The sequence below is a fragment of the Podarcis pityusensis genome, assembly GCF_964106645.2.
Source record: "Podarcis pityusensis genome assembly, chromosome: 8".
NCBI lineage: Eukaryota > Metazoa > Chordata > Lepidosauria > Squamata > Lacertidae > Podarcis > Podarcis pityusensis.
Genome location: NC_138033.1, coordinates 46282979 through 46299701, shown reverse-complemented (window position 1 = coordinate 46299701; position 16723 = coordinate 46282979). Strand labels below are relative to the sequence as shown.

At 42.9% G+C, this 16723-nt stretch overlaps 1 protein-coding gene across 3 annotated transcripts; it reads left to right on the top strand.

Moving 5' to 3' along the window:
• Window positions 1-946: 946 nt before the first annotated feature.
• On the top strand, window positions 947-16723 carry ZDHHC1 (zDHHC palmitoyltransferase 1). Of its 3 annotated transcripts, none has more exons than XM_081018068.1 (12): window positions 947-1231; window positions 6190-6288; window positions 7273-7491; window positions 7954-8129; window positions 8953-9054; window positions 9993-10117; window positions 10441-10599; window positions 11422-11534; window positions 12797-12882; window positions 13505-13598; window positions 14884-14998; window positions 16111-16723. In XM_081018068.1, exons 3-12 carry the CDS (start codon window positions 7273-7275, stop codon window positions 16644-16646), a joined length of 1725 nt encoding a protein of 574 aa, XP_080874194.1. In that variant the 5' UTR covers window positions 947-1231; window positions 6190-6288; the 3' UTR covers window positions 16647-16723. The 3 variants fall into 3 exon arrangements, with proteins under 3 accessions (XP_080874194.1, XP_080874195.1, XP_080874193.1); XM_081018069.1 differs by lacking the exon at window positions 947-1231 and adding an exon at window positions 2704-2875 and having other exon boundaries at window positions 13529-13598; XM_081018067.1 differs by lacking the exon at window positions 947-1231 and adding an exon at window positions 2705-2875.

Here is a 16723-nt window from a genome sequence, read left to right as displayed (position 1 = left end):
CCCAGCTGACTGGAGTGTGAGGCCAAGTTGCTTGAGGGCATTGGAGACATCAGACGCTTCCTGCGCTCAGCCAAACTGATCTCCATCAGCTGTCCTGCAGGAAGGATTTCAGGAGAGGCAGCAAAGACCACCTCATGGCCTGCTCTTACTGAACTTTTTCCATCCTTGGCCAAATAAGATCTATGATCAACTGCCCTGTGAGAAATATCCTGGTGACTTTTTAATGTTCATTGTAATCTGCCTTGGACGGATTTGTATCCCGAAGGGCAGGATGCAATTTAGTTAGTTAGTTAAATAAATAAGATGCTGAGAACAGGAGGGAGAAAAGCATTGAGGTGCTCCATTACCCTGAAAATACGATCAGAATGAACAGGAAGTAGCGATTTGGGGAGGGTGCACTCTCACATTATGGGGGTCTGCAGGAATTTTTCTGGGGTTGTGGTGGAGCAGAAGTAAAACAAATGAAAAGGGGAGAGTGGCCTGATTTCTCACAAAACATGAGAATACTGCCTGAACATTTTGTCTCGTATCTTACATGTGCTAGAAACACTCTTAAAAAAAAAAAGCTAGGAATGGGGTGGGGGTTCATCCCCCCATGACCCAAATTGGAAGTAGCATCTGGTTAGAAAAGGAAAGGGGAACATTGAAGATAAAGAAGAAAGGATGACGTCTGTTCCTTAAAATACAACTTCCCTTGTCTGTCGTCTGATTAAAGCTTGCTAGCCCCGTTCAGTGTCTTCCCTTCAGTACCCTCCCCTTCTTCAAGGAAAATACGTACTCCATTATTTCTCTCTGTATATTTCAACTTCTAAATGGGATTTTTATTTTGAAGGCTGGATAGGGTGTGGTCTTGCACAGCTTCCACATCGTCATAGGCCAGAAAGGGAGTGGCAACCCACTTGTTTTTAAATATTTTACACATTAGGTTTCTTCCAGTGTTTTGGATTTACTCCAGTAGCTCTATTTAGAGATTTCTTCATGTTTCCCAGCCAGTCAGTTTCCATCAGTGCTGCTGCCTCAAGAGAGAGAATGGAGTCCAGTACAGCCTAAGTGAAAGAAATGCAGTAATCCAAGAGGGAAGTTGTTGGGTTTTTTCTTCATTTGGGGCCTTTTCTGCTGAAGGTATGCAAGCTTTTGCATTTAACAGAGTGTCCTGGTTTTCAGGCAAAAACGAAGCGTCTGTGTGTATAACCTTACTGGAGCCACAATGGAAGCTTTTTAGTCATTTAATGTAAGTACAACCTTCAGAATAAATTGTTGAGATAATATGGAACTCTAAAAGCCACTTTTATTGCCTAGGGAAATTGTTCTTTAAAAAAGAAGTTTAAATTCAACATGTTTGTAGATACCAGGTTTTTGAAATCATTTTCTGATTTTGTACAAAAGGAACAGAAACAAGTATTTTGAGACAGTATTCACACGTGTTGTGTACATGTGGATAACATTCATATATCTACTCTTACCAAATAAGTATTCAGTTTGTAAGAAAAGAAGTGCTAGAGCACAGGTCAGCAACCAGCACTCCAAGGGGCTAGAAGCAGCCCCCAATCTCATTTTATGCAGCGTCCATCACCTGAAACTACCCTATTCTGCTTCATCAGAGTTCCTTCCTGTTCTGTTCCTCATTTTTCTTGTTTAAGTGAGTTCCCTCTCCATTTTTTTCTATGTAGTTTGAGAACAATTGCATCATTATTTTATTTGATAAACATAAATTGATTTTTTAACAACTTTCCCCCTGGTTGTAGGGAAAGGATGATTTTCCTTAGCTATCTGAAAACAAGCTGGTATGCGTCTACCATACCTGTTTGTATAGCACACTAAAGTAAAAAAGAAATACAGTGCAGTATTGTGGTTAGAGCAGGCATCTCCAAACTCGGCCCTCCGGATGTTTTGGGACTACAGTTCCTATCATCCCTGACCACTGGTCCTGTTAGCTAGGGATGATGGGAGTTGTAGTCCCAAAACAGCTGGAGGGCCGAGTTTGGGGATGCCTGGGTTAGAGTGTCAGAGTAGGACCTGGGAGACCAAATCCGTCCTTGACCATGAAGCTCACTGAGAGACCTTGGGCCAGTTACTCTCATCCTCACCTACCCCACGGGGTTGTGGGAATTGGAGGAGGAAAACTGTGTATTCCACCTTGAGCTACTTGAAGGAAGACGTGGGATACAAATGCAATAAATAATAACACAAAATATAAACAAACTACTAAAAAGTATATATTCCAACTTTAAAAAACCCCACCCCACAGCCATATGACTGACAACTACGTCCTGTGTGAGGAAGCATTTTCTTTTGGGTCTCCTGAATCTTCAGACACTCTGCCTTCATTGCATGTCCAGGAGTTCTAATATTATGAGGAGGAGAAGAAATTTTTCTCTTTTGGCACTTTTGGTCTGGAGTTGGTGTGCCTTTTGCTTCAAGCTGGAAGCGTTGGTCCCCTCTGTATTTGAAACGAGATTTGTGTGGGGCTGTGAGGAACGAACGAGTCTTCTTTCGAAGTGAGAAGCCTGATAAGGAGCCCGTTGTCCTTCGAGGAGCATTTCGGGTGCCAAAAAAAATGAAGCCGCCGAATACGCCCGTGTTTTCGCGGCGAGAGCTGCAGTACCGTGTGCCTGCCAGGAGGGGGCGGGCTACCTGGGGAAACTGCGAGAGGCAGGGAGAGAGAGGCGGGGCGGGGCTTGGAAGGATGGGGGAGGAGTCGGGCCGCTGCCCTTGCTGTCGCCATGGAGACGGGCCCCGCGGCCTGACCCGCGCCGAGGAGCCTTTGGTCCAGCAGGGCCTGCGCTGAGGAAGGGGGCCCCTCAGCGCCCTCCCGATCCCGGGCATGAGGCGGGTGTGTGGCCGCCCGGAACCGCCACTGAGCTGGGGGGGGAAGGTGAGGAGGACGGACTCGGGCCCCCCTTCCCCTGGTGGGTGGGGGTTGGATTTATACAGCCGCCGGAGTGAGGCCTTTCCCGTCGGGGGGAGAGGGGGGATCGTGGACTTATGGGGTGCTCGTGGTTTTCCACGAACCTCTATGGAAGTATTTTTTGGGATGGAGGAAGGGACTCTGTGCCATCACCGGCGTCTTGGCTTGAGAAGAGCTGGTCTCTCTCTCTCTGGCTGTCGAGTTTAAATCTATTTTAATTTTTATTAAATCTACCTCTGTTTAATTAGTGCTGGAATTATACTAAACGTTCTACGGAAGTGAATGGCAAGCACGATCCTGTACACGTTTACTCGGAAGCTATGCAGGCAGTTATCTGTGCACACTTTCCTAGGAGTGAGCCCCTTTGATTGGGACACACAGTAGTATAAGTTTTTTTTTTTTTTAATGCTTGTGGGACTTTGAAGACTTAACAAATTTATTATGGCCATAAGCCTTCCTGGACTACAGTCCACTTCATCAGATGTATGAAGTCTTAGTTATCCCGCGTTACAGGTATAGTTATACACTGGGTGCTTCCAGACAACCTGTTTATTATTCAGTGTTCAGACATCCAGATTTATTTTCAGGGAGGCTAGACACTTTCAGCCAGAGATTTTCAACCTTTTTGAGTCCACGGCTCTCTTGATGTTTAACTGAGCTTCCTGGGCATGGCTGGACCGCGTAGCATGTTGAGAACTGAAAATGCAAGTTTTCCATTATATGTGCCTTCCTTCCACTGACTGGCTTTTTCTTAAATCCTATCTGAGACATTTGGACAGTTGTGATTTATGAACTGGCACTTTAATTTCTCCATATTAGTAGCCTCTGAACATCTCCTGATATACTACACCTAATTTTCTAAGGCATGGGCCGCTGTTTCTCTGAAAGGTACCTCAGTTTTCACTTTTCCGAACTCGGAAAGGCATGTGGAAAAATAACTCCCCTTCTTCCCAGCTTGGAGACAATATGTTTGCTTCCAGTTCTAACCAACCAGATCACTATATTTCCTTCCTCAATTAGCCTTTGATAATTCCAATAACTTTTAAACACCCACTCACCAGCTAGTTCTTACTAAGGTGGTAGACAGTGTTTGAAACGCTCATTGTTTTAGGTGCATTTCGCAACTTGGAATTTCATTAGCATGAGCAGTTTCTGAGCTCTGGGCGCAGTACTGCACCTAAAATTTCAGAATAAGACTGCAGTGTGGAAGCAAAGGAGGACTTTTTTGTGCCTCCCCACTTCCAGCTACTCTCTGAAGACTGGAGAAGAGACCCTCTTAAGAATATTAGGGTGGTGGACAGGGGAAGGACTAGACCATGTGAAAAAATGGAACATAATATTTTAGCTGTAGCACATTCATTTTCAGCAGTGTATTCTTGTTATTAAAAAAGCGCACATAGACATTCCGTTGTTGTTCCCATAACCTAGGTTTAAGGTTCCATTTAGCTCCTAGCTTTCATATCTCAGTTTCTAACACTAGTGGTAGACCTGTGTCTGGGCTGTACCACTTCAGACTGTGGGGATGCTCACATAACTGAATGGTCTTTTGTACAAAAAGTGTTCTCTATGTAGAAAACTAGCTTGTCTAGGAGAAGATGAGGCAAGAATCATTTTGCTTGACATAAAGGGTAATAGTGATAGTTAGAGTAGACCCATTGAGATTAATGGTTCTCTTCTGATTTAGCTGGACTGGGGGACATTCCATTATATGAGTGCCCCCCTACTTGGACAGACTGAAATTGTGCAGCCTAGACAAAGGTTTACCATTTAAGTGAGAACTAGATTGTAGTATTGTTACATGTCACCCCAATCTCTGAGCAGTATGAGATTCCAGAGGTTCCAGTTGCCTACTCAGGGTTTCCTTTGGAATAAGGTTCGGCAGAGACTGTGGTGTCTTTATGATATATGGTTTGGTTGACATCCATCTGTCTCGGGAGACAATGGAAGAGTACACTTTTGGGGGTGAAGTCAAACTGTTGGAGAGTTACAGTGCCTGCTGTGGCTGTAGAGACCAATAGGGGAGAGACATGTTTTGTTGCAGCTGGGGCAGATGAAGGCATCTGGTTGTTCTGATGCAAGTGTACCAAGGCATTTCTTCTTTCTGCCCTCCTCCCAGTGGTCATTTGTCCTCTGGTCACTTCTTCTCCTATAGCATTGGATTCAAATGAAAATCAGGCACCCCCCTACCTCTCTCTTTCTTAACAGCCTACTGCTTTTACACATCTAGCTCACATCACTCAACTATCAACTCTGGCGTTTGTCTTTCTAACTATCAGCAAGTTGAGGGAAATCATAGTGTGATTGATGCTGTGTAAATTCCTGAACCCTCAGGTACAATATAAGACTTGACTAGGTATGGGAGCTTCTGTTAAGTGCTGTCTAGCAGAGCTATAGATTTATATATTTTTGTCTCCTTAATCATCTGCTGTGATTCATAATAATATGAATGTTTACAACACTTTTTTTTAATCCTCACAACAATCCTGTAAAACAGTCTAATATTACTATCCCTGTTTTCCAAATGAAGAAGTCTGGATCAGAAAAAATAGTGGCTTCCCTAAACCCATCTAGTGCGTACATGATAGAGATCAGATTTTAACTAGAGACATCCAGACTACACAAGCTTTCTGTGGTTGCCATTTGAGACTGTTGCTCTTTCAAAAAATGTTTGCAATCCCTGACTACGAAAATTTGGGTGTTGTGTATTTGAGTATTGTGAGCACATGTGTGCAGTCCTCGTGTTGTCGTGTGTATTTATAAGAAAGTGTCTAGGAGATCTGGCAATACACTAGTGTTGTGTTCCCTAGGGAGTGGCATCAAAAGTCACTCCTCTGCCAATGCATAAAATCAGTTGCTTTAGCCTCTGCTTAAAAAAAAACAAAAAACCTCTGTTAAAGGAGAATCATGAATTTTCACCTCTTGTAGAAGTGTCTGTTGTGTTCCAGTTTCACCAGCCAAAGCAGACAGTGGATAGCTTGCCTCTTTTTAGCTTTTGTAGTTCAGCTAGTTTCATATATTGGAGAATGAAGTGGGCTTTGCTTTGCAATAAAGGATGACCTATTTGGTGGGCTTTTCCATCACACCTGTCTTCACTGGATAGAGATGAAATGGGTCAAAAAGCAAAAGATACAAAATTGTTTTAAAAAACAGTATTACTTAAAATGTAAAGTATCATTTTTGTATTGAAGGCTTTGGTACAGAAGCCTTTATGTATCATATTTTTTCAAAAGATTGTTTTTGATATGATTTAATCCTTCTAATTTACTCTTGACTATCTACAGAGAAAAGGACTGTGGGCCTTATGAGAACATTTTAAGAGCTACATGATCAGATTAAAGGAGCCTGCACTGAGAAACTGAGGCCACCATCTTGCGGCTGGGGTAAGGGAAGCCTCCATGACTTCTGCAACTTTTATAGTCTTCCATGGCCTTGGGCTTCTCCAGGTTACACACACCTTGTGAAGCTTAGAGTTTTCATGTGACGTCTTTGCTTGTTTGTAATAAATATCAAGTAAGGGTGCTTGTATTAGATTTGTGCAGAAGACAAAGTAGCTGAACTTGTGGAGATAATCCAGTCCTCCTCTTCCCTCTGTTTGCTTGTCAAAGTACTTAGCATAAATGCAGAAAGTCATTAGACATACATACTGGTTAAAGGCAGACATATGGACAGGGGAGGGAAAACTTTGCTTCAGAACTACTTATGTTTGGTGAGATATGTTTCCACAGTGCACTAAAGCACACATACTCATTCAGCTACGGGGGTTGGGATGCAAAGCATTACACAGTTCTCACCTAGAGCAATAGCACACTTGGCAACATTGCACTTATCTCAATGCCTAACAGTATAACAGATGTAACCTTTAGACCTGGTCTAAGCAAACCTCCAAAGAGACAAGGCCAGCTGCAGTATGGGGTGGTCTTTTTATTATTTATTTATTTCATAATTTTTATACTTCTTTCTTTTTAAAAACCTTCAAGTGGTTTACAGAACAATAACGTTATCAGTAGAAACAGTTAAAAGCAACTGTTTGAAACTTTTTTTATAAAAAATATGCAATAAACTAAACAGATTAAAACACACACGGACATTCTACAAATCAGGTTGGGCTTGTCTGAAGAAAACTGTGTTTAGCAGGCACTGAAAAGAGGACAGTGAAGGTGTCTGCCTGATGTCAATAGGCAGGAGGTTCCAAAGTGTGGGGGCTGCCATACTTAAAGATCCATTTCCTACAAATGTAGAACAAATTATATTATGTAGCACCTGTAACAGTGCCAGTTCCGCAGATCAAAGTAGTCAAGTGGGTATATTTGGGCAACGCAATTGATCTTTCAGATAAATAAAGCTTTCTTTTCTGCTTCTGGTAGATGAACATCTGCAATAAACCACCTAATAAGACAGCACCAGAGAAGAGTGATGAAGCAGCTCATGAGGTCCAGTCCCAGCATGCCCGGAGAAATGGCTGGAGCTGGCCTCCACATCCATTCCAGTTTGTTGCTTGGCTGCTCTACCTCTTCTTTGCAGTGGTTGGCTTTGGTGTCCTTGTGCCACTCCTGCCTGCGCACTGGGTTCCTGCTGGGTATATTGTATCCTTACATGTTGATGTTTCAGCATAGTATTGCAAATACAGCTGTCACAATTACTGGTGAGGTATTTAGGAATGGTAGAAAACCTTTAGTGAGCAAAATCACTGAGTGTTCCTATCGTTCAGACTATACCCTTACTTTACTGCAATTTGTAGGATTGTTGCATTTCAGTAATATCTTACGCTTTCTAAAAGAATAAATGCAATTTTCTGTACACTAATGGCTCATGCCGTTTTGCTGTGTCCTTTTGCTCTCAACGCTGCCCACATTCCTTGTTAATTTTACTTTTCCTGTGCCTTTGTGAATGAATGATAATTTGAATCCTTTGACTCACTTGGTGACAAAAGAGACCTTTTTCTTAACTGAAGAGATTAAATCTGATATTTTGCCCACTTAAATGGGACCCTGAAAATGAGAAGTCAGTATATTTGTAGAGACAACCCTTAACTGTGTCCACTTCAGTGTCCCGGAGTGTTTTTTCTCTGCCATCTAGTAGTTCATCTTACAGCAGTTTCTATTGACCCAGCTGATGACGGTGTGCGAGAGAAGAATTACCAGGGGCCACTCACTACTTTCAATCGAAGCCAGCATGCTCACGTCATTGAAAACCGCCACTGTCACATCTGTGATGTCAATGTGTAAGTAATAGCCTTGCTCTTCCTTGTGTTTTCTGTAAGTTTATTGCACTGAATCCTCTCACAGACAGCAGTCAAGTATTGGAAATATCAGAGGAAGCATGTGTGTAATAGTTGTGGAGTTATAGTCTACCTTCATTGGAGAACTGGAGATTTATTGAGCACAAGGCTGTCAACTAAATACCCATTTCTGGTTCCAGAAGCAGTCCAGTCCTTAATTTTTCCTCAGTTCAAGTTATGGAAACAAATACTGCCAGGGCAATGATTTTTCCTGTTGGTAGGGTCCTGTGTTTTTGTTGTTGCTTCATTTCACTGGAAGCCAGTGGCTCTGCTACATTGGTGGCAGGAAGTCATGGACAGCGCAATAACCACCAGCACCATTGTGTTTGTGCATTGGACACAGTGGTTAGGTAGGGATTTTGGCTTGCCCAACATACTCGTCTTTCAGTATTATTGTAGCATTAAGAGAGAGGCTAGAATGATCTTGCTCAGGTGTGCTGGCAGGAAGCATAAAAGTCAGCAGCAATTAAGAAAAGAGCAGTGGTCTCATGCTGCTTCATTGCATTTAAGTGGGAGTTGCATTGTTGCAAAATATATAAGTAGGCTCAATTGGGTTTGTAGCCTGAGAGAAAGAAACAGGGGAAGAAAGAGAGTGTGTAATGTTGGTCTTCAGTAGACTTAGGTGTGCTATTCTTCTCCTTTTCTTTGTGTTTTAGGCATCTAACATAGCATCCCAGACTGTGAGAGGCATGAGCAACAAACTGCAATTAGTTCTGTTTTGCAGGTTTTATCCACTCTAACATGAACATTCCTTTCTTATTGTTAGGAGCTCCAGATCAAAGCACTGTGGGACCTGCAACAAGTGTGTGTGTGGATTTGATCATCACTGCATGTGGCTTAACAACTGTGTGGGAGAGAGGAACTATTGGTATGGGTCATGTCTTTCATAGCATTAATCCACACAAGCAAAGCTACTGTGCAAGACTGTTGAATCATCCCTGTGCCTTGTGCTTCAGCCACTATTGTCCAAATACCTAGTTTCTCTCCTTTTCAAAATTATAGCATATTCCATACAAATCAGAGAGCGCCCTTAAGTTTGCAGGCAGAATTGTATGCCTACTTCTTCAGTAGCTTTTAAAAGGGAGCACAGAGTAGAACTTATTTAGCCAAAGATTAGGGATCTCTGTCCAAATGCTTATTTTGAACCCTAACTCAAACAGCTGGACATAGAGCTCACTTTCTTGCTCTGTTCCTTCTGGATACTGAAGGTTAAGCTTTGTCCTCTTTTAGTAGCTCTGAAGTAGGTGATGCCAACCTTTTTTGGCGTGTCAGACTTAAATTAGGATAGAGTTCTGTAGTGTGTGCCACAGTACGTGCACATCCCTCTGGCCTTTGAGTCAAAAAAAAATATCCCAACTTCGCTTATTCACAGATGTGGTCTGAGCAGACAATGATTGACCAGGAAAGGGATCTAAGGGTCATGGTGCATAGTTAAAAAAAACAAACCACCAACCCAGTGTGCATTAGTTATAAAAATATGAATTCCATGTTCAGGGTCATTAGGAACAGAATTGAAAACAAAACTGCCAATATCATAATGCTGTTATACAAATCTATGGTGTGACCTCTTGGAGTGCCATGTTCTGGGAGTGAACTTTCAAAAGGATGTTGTAGAGCGGGAAAAAGTTGCAGAAAAGGGCATGAGCAACTCTCTTATGAGGAAAGACCATAACATTGGGGGCTTTTTGGTTTAGAAAGAAAAGCAAGTTGCATAAAATTATGAATCGTATGGAGAAAGTGGATGGGAAGAACCGGGATCATTCAACAGACAGAGTAGTGCTAACTGACCTTCTATTTCCTTGGCAGGCTTTTTCTGAACAGCGTGATATCTGCCATCCTAGGCCTTCTCCTAATCCTACTCATTGCTTGCTACGTTTTTGTGGAATTCTTCCTTAACCCCATGAGACTGCGCACAGACCAGCACTTTGAAGGTATCAACCCACACTCTGCATGAGGAACTGTCTCAATGTGAACACTTTGTTCAACTAGGTTCCCTCAGGGAGCACCTCTAGTGATAAGTATCCCAATTATCATACACTATTACAGCATTCTATGATCAAGAGTGGCATGATGCAATTTCTTTAAATAGTTAACATCTATAAAGAGAAGTTCAAGCTCAAAGCTTCTTAGAAATTGTTCCCTTTGACCTGAGCAGCAAAGGTATTTTGCACCTTCTCAGTATCACTCCCCTTCAGATGTTCCATGGCTCCAGACTTGGCTTCAATTTCCTTATTTGTATAATTCTGTTTTCTAGGCCTGAAGAACCAGACGGATGTGTGGTTTGTGTTCCTTCCTGCTGCTCCCATTGAGACACAAGGACCTGCCATTTTGGGTTTGACTGGGGTTCTGATTCTCCTGGGGCTGCTGACTCTGTTCCTGTTGGGTCACCTGCTGATCTTCCACATTTACCTCAGTAGGTATCACTTTTTATCCTGAAGTTCATGTTAATTGGGAACCCCCGCTGTGCACATGCTGTGTAAGGAGCAACTGGGATATGTTTTCTATTGTCTATATAAATACTCTGCAGAGACTTTAAAAAGAAGTAAGTATTTGCACACAGGCTTCCAATCTAAGGCACAATACAAAAGGAAAAGGAAATGAGAGAAGAGAAAAGACAAGCAAATTCAGATACTAAGTCTTAAAGTTACATAATTCCCCTTAGAAGTGACCAGCTGAACTGGCCACTGAGGAGGCAGTTTTGGGAGAAGAGAAGCCAAATAGCAGTTGGTCCCAGCTAAGCTGATGTAGTTGGTCTCTCTTCCCTCTGCTCAGATTCATCTTACTCTTCTTAGCATTTTTATTCCAACAGTTGTCTGCTTCTATTCCCCAGTGGTTGAGTGTGTGTCTATCCCAACTTTCAAATGGTGGGGTAGTAAGCAGAATGGCAATTGTACATTCCCATTCAAATATCTTTCTAAAGTGTGAATGCAGCTGAAGGTGAAGGTGACTGGGGCATACATTCACTTATGGTCTGGATAGACAGTGGAGTTCATAGTACTCTCCCATCACAGTTCTCCAAGGACAACCCATGACTTTTGTTTAGATTGGAGTATTTTGCATGCAGTGTTTACTTAACACTTCTGCCCTTTGATTTAACAATGAAAAATGTATTATTTATTGAGAACCCATAAGGAGGATGTTAGTTAATAATTCTGAGCTTTTCCACCTTTATTCATGCAGTGTCTGAGCTGGCAGATTTTCTATCATTTAATTCTTCTCTTTTCCGTTTCATTAGTGTGGCATCGATTGACCACCTACGAATACATTGTGCAACAACGCCCCCCTCAGGAGATGAAGGATCCTGTCAAGCAGCTAGAATCCTGCCCTCCTCAAGTGAGGCCTATTCAGGTATTGCAGGGGTGACCAACCTGTGACCTATGGGCTGGATCTGACCTGACAAGGCACACAGAGTAGTTTGCTGGCTCCTGCAGCTTATCTTCCAGTCTCAGCATGGTGGTACCCATTACTGAGATTGAGAGTCAAAGTGCTCTGCTTGCTCCTTAGAGATGAAGTGTAAAAGACAGCACTGTGGTGGTGGTGTTTTAAAACCTACATGGGGAATGTATTTAAAATCTTACCATAAAAGGTCTTTCTCTCGAGAGCTGGCAAAGCTGCTTTCTGCAGGGATCGGGGAACTCAGTCAGGCAGCTGATCCAATTGTGCCTCTCCCTACCCCACACTTGGCATCAGGTTTGGATGAAATGACCTTGTGGGCCCAATTGGGACCCATGCCAAGCCAAGTTGCACCCACAGTCCTGGGATTTCCCAACCCTGATATAGATAGAAAAATCTCCTTTAAAAAGAAGAATTTTAAAAAGAATTTTAAAAAGAATTGATTCTCATGCATCATATGCCTGATCAATCCTCTCTTGGAATGTATAGACAGTATTCACATTGACAATAAATTCAGTTGTACAATTTAAAGAAATCATCCATTCCAAGTGGATTTTGTGCACTTTGGGTACAAAGTGATCTTCCATAGTCTCTCAGCACTGCATGGTGAGAGACAGTTTAGCTTGTATACTCGAATCTCGCTTTGAGCTGAATTTCAAATATGTAAGAAACTTGTGCAGACTAAAACCAAGCTGTCAAAGGGAGGTGTAAGCCATGACTTGAACATGGCATTAATAGGGAGCTAGTGACTTTTAAAATGAAGTGATTGATAGTGTTGGTGCTCAACTAAACACAGCATAATTTTATATAGTTCATAAACAATTGCCCAAGCCTTTCATCTTTTTATCATCTAAAATACAACTAGAAAAAGTGAACTATATGCAAGTGCCTCTCATTTTTATTCTGGTTGAGATTTTTTAAGATGTTGCAATCTATGCATGTTCACTTGGGAACAAACCCCATGGAACATACTGGGACCTCCTTCTGGGAAAATATATTATAGGACCAGGCTTTTAAAAAGTATCAACGATGTTGAAATCTACAGGTACCTGAGCTAAATAACCAAATATTCCTTCCGTGCCCCACAGTATGGACGCATTTGTAGAAACAGGGTTTTACAGTAATTTTGACTTACAATAAAGAGAGGGAAACTAACTTGCCAGGATGCCTGGGTTGTTCACTTGCCTCTGTTTTAAAATAACTCTTGCACATTTCAGGAAATGCAGTTTTATGTAGGAAGCCTTGGATATACCAATCCTGAGATCCAGGTGGAAGACTCTACAGGACTAGCATCTGGGAAAGAGTGAGTAAAGCTGATGTCAAGTTTCTTTTCATATAACTGAGCTTACCTAGAAGCTGTTCTAGAGACACAGCAGGTAGTTTAATGAAGTCACTCCGAGGGGAGGAAAAATTAGCACTTCCAGTTTTTCCAGGCATCTGAGGCGTCATAACACCATTCTCAATGTACATAATCTCATAGGTACAAGTAGAGAGGTTAGCTGTTTGTGTGAATGGGCTATAAGAGAAGTTTCCCTGTGTATAAATGTTACTAAAGGGACACATGGAGCAACTTTTATCAAAGCATTTCCTCAAATCATGGAAAAGAGATTAAATACAAATTATAATATTAAGATGAAATATACAGAAATTCTCCACATTGCAAATGGATTTCACATGAAGAAGAAAATTATGTTAAACTATTATAATTTACATGGTGTGACATTTTTATTTTGTTACTTCTTGTTTTTGTATTTTAAAAAAGCAAAAACTGAAGGCATTTCTTCTTTCTGAAGAAATTCTGGGAGTTCAGACTAGAACTCCAGTAGCAAAGGCTTGATGGGCTGACAAAGGAGGTGAAGCTTGTATCAATTGCAATGTAGATGGATTGGTATGTAAGAAATCAGCACTGCCTGTTCTGTTTTCAGCCTAACCAAGTTCTGCATTCGCAGTGATGGCTCAGACACCAAGCTCATCCTCACCCCTGAGCAATCAGAGGTGCAAGATGGAGACCAGCCACAGGTGAGAGATAGAGCTGTGAATTCTAGTCTTTTGTGCTGGGGCTGTGCTGCTGCGCCTGATCTTGGGGCATAAGTCATCATGCCACACTTCCTCTTTCATCTGCAGCTGTTATCATTTACAGCTGAACTTGTATCCTTGACATCTTCCCTTCTGTGGTTAGTGGCCCTTTATCTGCTTGTATCCTTCCATTGAAGCAAAATTACAAAGTTCATACTTTGATGGCAGTATGAGGAATGGGGTTCTGAATGCTCTTAAACTGAAAGCAGTGTTGTACTGAGGCTAAATATGAAAAGGGTCAGATGTGCACTTTCTCCTTTTCCATGTTTTCATGGAAAATCATATCTCTCATTCTGAGGGTATTTATTACTTATTTTATTTTTTAAATTGTATACCACTTAACTGTAAAAAAAACCCCTCTTCTAGGCAGTTCACGCGTGCGCGCGCGCGCGCACACACACACACACACACACACAGGTTAGGCTGAAAAATAGTGACTGGCCCAAGATTACCGAGTGAGCTTCATAGCTGAGAAGAGATTTGAACCTGAATCTCCCAAGCCCCAGACTAACAATCTAATGTCTACATCACACTGACTCTCAATCATCAGTTATAAAACCATTTTAAAATGGAAGGAAGTGGTGCTAGTTTGATACCTACCATCTTACTCGTTGTTTTACTTTTTATCACTCCTCCCTCCTTCCTTAAAGGGGCTCAGTGGGACCACATTGTTCTTTGCCCTTGCTCACCCCCCCCCCCCGTTATCCTCAGAGGTTTTTAGACTAAGAAAGAGTGACTGCTCCTAGGTCACCCTGCGAGCTTCAAGGCTCAGTGGGAATTTTAACTCTGGTCATCCAGGTCCTTCTTTGTCACTCTAATCTGGGATTGGCTAACCACCCAAAGCATTTTTCCCTGCCTCCAAGTCCCCATCTGTTGTGGCAGTTGCAAAGCCATTGTTGTTTTTTATTTCTCTCTGCTCAGCCCACTCCCTATTGGAAACACAACTCACTTCCTCCCTGGTCATCAGATTAATCATTTTATGAGCAGGAAGGGAGTGATAACACTCCCTCTTCAGCTGATCAGCACAGATCAGCTGAAGCAGGAGGCTGTGTGATTATTCCCATGAGTGTAGCATGAGAGTGTATTTTGGCCACACCACTGGCATTCAACCCCAGTGGGCTGGCCAAGGGTGAATCTGGGCCTCGGGCCAGTAAAAGGTTAGCCACTCTCCTCTAACCATTAAAACTGCAATGATTTAAAGCGGATTTGTCTTGTTGTGTAACTTCAGAAAAAGAAGAAGAAGAAAAGGAGAAAGAAGTTGCATAAAGTCCCCTCTTCTGCGTCAGAAGAAAGATCCAAGATGGCTGATGGCCCATGGTCCTCTCTTCCAGCTTTACAACCAGGTAAAAGGAAAAGGTGGAGAGAGTCAGAAGTAGAAAGTATTCAAAGAGAGTTTATGGGGTCATGAATGGTGTATGAAGGCAGGCATTTTCTTAGTTTAATAAATAACCTTTCAGTGTATAGAAATTTTGGACATGGCATTATATAGGACGTTATAGACATGGTTTGTACTATTGTTTTAAACAGCACAGTTCTTTTTCTTTTTTATAATTATGTTCCCCCCCCCCAATAAAATAGGGAAAGTTAGATAATACCATAGAGATCCATAACCACAGCTGTCTTAGGTTGATCAGAGTTTTGTGGAAAACACTTTTCCAGGCCAAACAGCCTTTAGGGAGGCACCTCCTTTTCTCTTCCTGCCGCATTGCACAGCCTCTAAACATTGGAGCATTTCTTCTCAGCAGCAGAAACCATATAACTAGCTGACCAATCAGTAGATTCCAGATTTAACTGCAGAGCTACCGCCTCTCCTTTCTCTAGCTCACTTCTTTCTACATGCCAAAGAGTAGATTCATACTCCAAAGCCCATGGAGACTGGAGCTCTGTTCTGTTTGCCTCTTGGCCTTTCTTGTGGAACAGGGGTAGTGGATAGGATCCAGCTGCTGGGCCTGATCCTGAGTTCCCCTGAGTATGGTAGGTGGGCAAGGTGGCCTACCTGTCAGTTCCTGTCAGTCATCAGGTGATGCAACAGAACTTACTAGTGTAAATGCTGGTCAGTACTTAAAGCAAACCCCTCTTTGTGTGGGGACTGGCTGCACTGTAGAGTTCCTAATTGAAACATTCCAGTTGGGAATTCAGAAGCACAGCCAATCCCTGCAAGGCTTGTTGTCACCACCAATCAGGTGATTGATGCTGATGGCAAGCCTCACTTGCCAAGGAACAATCTGGGGCACACTTTAAGGTTTCCAATTATTGATTTGCAGCCACATCTCTATCTGCCCACATCTGATACCACATATAAGGTCATGTGTGGTTTGTGGAAGATGTCTTCACAGGGCATATTACGAGCCCTTCCAGACTTAATTTGGTCTGTGGTCTGGAGGTTCCCTGCTGTTGCTGCTGAAGGAGGGAAATATCATTTCCTAACACCCTCTTCCTCCTCTTATGTTTGCAGAACTTTCCATCACAGGTGCCACCTCCTCAACATCCTCGTCCTCCAGCCTTCGCCTTCCCATGCCGGCTGCCCCTCCCAAAATAGTCACACCCACAGGCAGCAACGGTCCTGTCCAGGCCGCAGGTCCTCCAGCTGACTACCATTCCGAGTCAGCCGAGTCCATGGATGAGATCCCTGTGGCTCAGACGCGTCTGGGGAGCAGTGCCCCAAATGCAGCTTCCCAAAGCAACGCTCGGCATCTCCCCTTCCCCACCGTCCACTCCAGAGGGGGAGGAGAGAAGCACCAGAACACCACGCACAACCCAAAAGAGAAGAACTGTCAGCCACCTGCAGGGCAGCGGGTGGAAGAGCTGGAACTGTCTCCTAAGATCCCAACCATCTTTGTGAGCAAAAGCAGTGGGGAGCCACCTGTCCCCAAACCCTGGTCCGGTGAAACATCATTTGAACCCCCCCACAGAAAATGCTCCAGTAAACGGCACGTGGATGATCAGGACTGCCACGTATGGGACTCAACCACCAGTTCAACTGCAGCTTAGACATCCTAAGAGCCAAGGCAGAAGAAGGGATGTGTGGGCTGCTCACTCTCCAAATATATTCATGTTCAAGGATTTAA